Source organism: Nanorana parkeri, unplaced genomic scaffold (genome assembly GCF_000935625.1).
Source record: "Nanorana parkeri isolate BGI_ZX_2015 unplaced genomic scaffold, ASM93562v1 scaffold691, whole genome shotgun sequence".
NCBI lineage: Eukaryota > Metazoa > Chordata > Amphibia > Anura > Dicroglossidae > Nanorana > Nanorana parkeri.
The window spans coordinates 75345-79955 of record NW_017306959.1 but is presented as its reverse complement, the minus strand read 5'-3'; the positions used below and the strand labels follow the sequence as shown (position 1 = coordinate 79955).

Sequence of the window (4611 nt, the reverse complement as noted above, 5' to 3'; positions counted from 1 at the left end):
ATCAAAACCCCCCCCCCCCCCCCCCCCCCCCCCCCCGCCTGCAGTGCAATTGTGAGCGCGGTAAACTTTAGACTGCATTTCGTTCCACTGCGAATGCAAAAAATAGAGTAAATATTTTTGCGTTTGCAGTGGAACGGAATGCGGGCGATGTTTTGCCACCCGTCCAATCACACTGGGCAGGGGGCCTGGCTTCGGTGCCATTGACTTCAATGCACCACCATGCCCCCTCCCGTCCCAGAACGAAGAGGGAAGTTTAGGGAGCGATTGCATCTACTGCTCTTGGTGTGAACAAGCCCTTAATAAAACTGTTACATGTGTTGATGTGTTAATGCTATTGACGGAGCGGAGGTCGGGTGACACCCCGCCGTGACGTCATCATGCACACGCATGACATCACCATGCGCGTGCGCAACCACGTCATCGCGCAAGTGTGACCATCTAGTGAGGAGGGGACGTTCACCCGGCGGGATGAGGTATGCTGCCAGGTCCCCTCCTCTCTCCTGACACTGTCGGGCTCACGGTTCATGACTGAGTGCCCGACTTTATAGAGTAGGTGACAGGTGACTGTCAGTCATTTTGGTGTCACCCCTCCAATAGTCAAACTAGAAAAAATGGTACATGCATGAATCTATAACCGGCCTTTATAGCAGGGCGCACATTGGGAAGGCTTACAACAATACAAAACACAAAAATTCCCCAGCCTCAGCCTGCCAGCCAGCCTGCAACCAAACAAAAGTTTGTGCAACGAAAACCTCTGATTTTAACGCATACTGTTGACAGGGCTACTTGTTTGGTTGCAGGCTGGCTGGCAGGCTGAGGCTGGGGAATTTTTGTGTTTTGTACCCCTCCAATAGTGTCACCTGGGTGCGGGCCGCTGGACTGTATCAGTTATGTAATTTTTCATTTTGCCTATAGTTTCACTTTAACTTTTCCACAAGGCTTATAGGTACAGATATGAATGAATGCTTGTTTTAAAGTGTTTTTACTGCTTTTTCCAAATATTTAAAATACTTTATTGTGCATGATCTTCATTCAGGCTTACTTAATGCTTCTTCATAAGTAGAAACATATAGGCTTAATTCACAAAGATAACCAGGATATGTATTTAGTTATTTTCAGCTGAGTCCTATTAGATATAAGAATTGCAGTCACTTGTGTTAAAGCTTTGCGACTTGAGCCTATAGTCAATAACTATTCTAGAGGTGTATGTTAGGATTCACCAGACAGCTCTGTAACACACAAGTACAGATGAGTTAAAACATAATGCTACATAAAGATCTAAGGGATATATACAGTTTCAGTTTACATATGATTAGTACTGACATTACTACTCACCACTTAGATGTGGTTTGCCGGATTGTCAAATGTTTTCTTTAACAAATATTAGTACATTCTATAATATGTTTCAGCACTCAACAAATATTGACACACCACACCATAACATCTTGCAGTATACAACATATTGACTTTATCCTGTGTATTGAACAGGAAGAAGTGGAAAAAGTAAAAAGAGAACTTGTAAAGGATTACTGCCAGAAGTAAGTTACCTTTATGCCTCTTGGTCCTTGTGTTTCTGAGTGTTTTCAGCAGACTTTTCAATTTACATTTCCATTTTCGAACTGAGTTAAAGTTTTTCTATTTTAATTGTATGTGTATTTGTTAAGCTTTTAACATTGCAGAAATACAATTCCGTGAACTGCAAATGTCAGTAATTTCTGGCCATTTCTAGGACTAATAGGCAAACTAAATTAAAAAAAGAGCTGGGCGATTGTATCATAACGGAAGCTCTAAACAATAGATTCTCCCTAACTATCCCATCCCTACTGATCCATTCCACATGCCACCCCCCTCCCCCAATACCCCTTATCACTGTCTGCAAAACCAGTTGCGCTGTATTTATCCTTTGAACCTTATAGTTTCTTACCACAATGTTTTTGTACCTACGCAGTTTACGTTATGTCCTTCTGGATTACCTAATCTGATTGTAGCATTTTACTATGAACAACTGAATGTTGTATGTTCTTTTGATACACCATGGAAAACCACATTGAATGTGCTATTGTAATAATTTTTCTTTGTGTTTAAAACAAATAAAAACCTTTTGAACGAAAAAAAAAAAAAAGAGCTGGGCATTCGCATGGGGACATATACCAATGCAATTTACTTTTTTTTAAAATAGAGGGTCATATCATGTGGCCATTAGAGCAGTGTAAAAGATACACAAATCCTTGAGGAATGCCTAAAAAGCTTTACATGGTGTTACATAACAGTACAACATTCACGGACAGCCTCAGTGACCGCATACATTGTCATTAGCTGCGGAATTATTTTTTTCTTTAGCTTGGCTTACATACAGCAGTACCTCAATCTGATTAATTTAAGTTTGAAAAAAAATCCCCTTTCAGGTAGTTTTAGCAGGGGCACATGCTTTTTCATGAAGTGTCAATAAGTTAGCCTTGATAGATACAAATTTGATAGTAGTTTGCTGAGGCTGTCCCTGTTCTTGTAGATGCAAAAGGTTCCTGTCACTGGCTGATTCCTAACTCCAAACTCTCATTAAGAATTAAGAGACCACTGATGATACAGCAGTATAAAATCAGCAAGCAGCAGGATATTTTAATAAGGGAGACTTGGCCAAAACGTACTAGAGAAAAAAAGAGTACAAGCAGGTGTTTTACTACAAGAACTAAGAGACCACAGGTGACACACCAGTGTAATATTGGCCAGCAACAGGACTATTGTAATAAGCAAGAATAAGTCAAAAATTTCAAGAGACAAAGAGCACAGACAGGAATTTTACTACAAGAATTAAGATACAGCAGAGGATACAGCAATGTAAAATTGGACAGTAGCATGACAGTTTTAATCAGGGATAATAGGCCAAAATCTACAAAGAGCACAGGATGGACAGTTTTTCTACAAAATAATAAGGCTGGGTTCACACCTGGGCGTTTTTCAGCGCTGATCGAAGCGCTTAAAAAACGCTCAAGAAGTGAAATCCTATTAATCCCTATGGGCATGGTTCCCACCTGGGCGTATTTCAGCCCATTTTGTTGCGCTGAAAAACGCCCTACGCGCAAAAAAGTACTTGAGCTTCTTTTTCACATGTAGAGGCAGATTTCAGCGAGAATCCATTGGTATTCCCGAGTGTGGCTCGGGGTTAATTTTCTGTACCAAAGCGGTAACCCCGAGCCACACTCGGGAACACAGTGTAGGTCTTACCTTGTCCGCGATCCCTGCTGTGTCCTCTGGCCACTGCCCGCAATCGGCTTCTGGGTTCCCTCCCTTGCGAGCGTCCCAGTGGGGAGGAACCGGCAGGAAGTTTTATAAAAAACAAAACGCGAAAAACAGAGGAAAAAAAGGGAGGGAAAAAGAAAACGCCAGGGAGGTTAAAAAACGCACGTCGAACGCCCAGGTGTGAACCCAGCCTAAGAGACTGCAGGTGACACAGCATGTGCCAAACTGGGTAGAAGCAGGACAATTGTAATGAGCAAGACTAGGGCCACATTTACTAGTGACAAAGAGCACAAGTATAAATGAAAACTAAAAACAAAACTGAAACAAAAGCTTAACTTTTTTTTAAAGGGAAGCTGCAGCAAAAAAAGCAGTTCAACCTTAAAACAAAAGCCCCTTTAACATACAGTAAAAACTACTATACCCCAAAATAAATTACAACCTCCAAAAAATACTCCTTGAAGCTACAGCACGCTTTTTTTTTTTTTTTTAAAGAAAAGCCTTGCTGCCAAAAAAGTTTGCCATAGACAGGACAGCAGCTAAAAGAGACTGCTGACCTCAAATCAACCACAAAATAAAATTAAGGACAAAAGTTCTCGCAATATTAAGCACAATATAAAAACAGCAAAGTGGTTAATTGGCCAAAGAGCTAGCAATCAGAGGGAGCTGGCTTAATCAAGAGCCCCCTTATTGGCCCTTCTAAGCCTGCTGGCCATAAATGGTTGTGGGAGGATTTTTGCTGTAGCCTTTGTGAATCCAATGAAAAGCTGTGCTCACAAATGTTTTTGGCAGGTTTAAATTGTACAGATTCACCATCTTTCTAGCTGTTTCTATGTTGCTTTTTAACATTTAGGTTGAGCAAACGGATCTCTATCCACTCTCTCAGAGGACAAATAATTGCTTACTGCAACAGCCTAAAGCAGCTTCTGGAAGATTTCCCACTTATTGAGAAAACATATTTTATCATAGGACAGCCTCAGGAGAAAAAGAATCCCATCAAAGAAGCCCCGCAAGCTGATCCCAGGTTCGTAGCTTCCTCTTTTATATAACCTATTATTGGCAATCCTTCTAAAGATTTAGTGCTAAACCCTGAGCAGATATAAAAGACAAAAATCAATACAGCTCTGTATCATTAACACATCAGTAAATGTAATTTTAATTGCAAGCACTGAAAGTAGCTGAATTTGAGCTGGTATCAGCGTCTTGCAGTCCCTGTATAGCAGAGAGTGAGAGGAAGAAGCAGTCAAAGAGCTAACCAGTGCATGTGCTGCCAAGAAGCAAGCTGATAGTAGAAGAAAGCAGAGTGACGGGGAGGTGAGCTTATCATTGTGCTGCTTCTCCTTTATGCGGTATTTAAAAAAAGTCTAAACATTTCCT

The 4611-nt window shown here is 41.1% G+C and overlaps 1 protein-coding gene across 1 annotated transcript in view; it reads left to right on the top strand.

The window, feature by feature from the left end:
* The window catches only part of LOC108792862 (transmembrane protein FLJ37396), a 29091-nt gene extending 24808 nt beyond the window's left edge, over positions 1–4283 (top strand). Inside the window, exons 13-14 of the mRNA XM_018563737.1 lie at positions 1489–1538; positions 4088–4283. Coding sequence (XP_018419239.1) covers positions 1489–1538; positions 4088–4283 — 246 coding nt within the window. The remainder of the gene's footprint in view (positions 1–1488; positions 1539–4087) is intronic.
* The last annotated feature ends 328 nt before the right edge of the window (positions 4284–4611 follow it).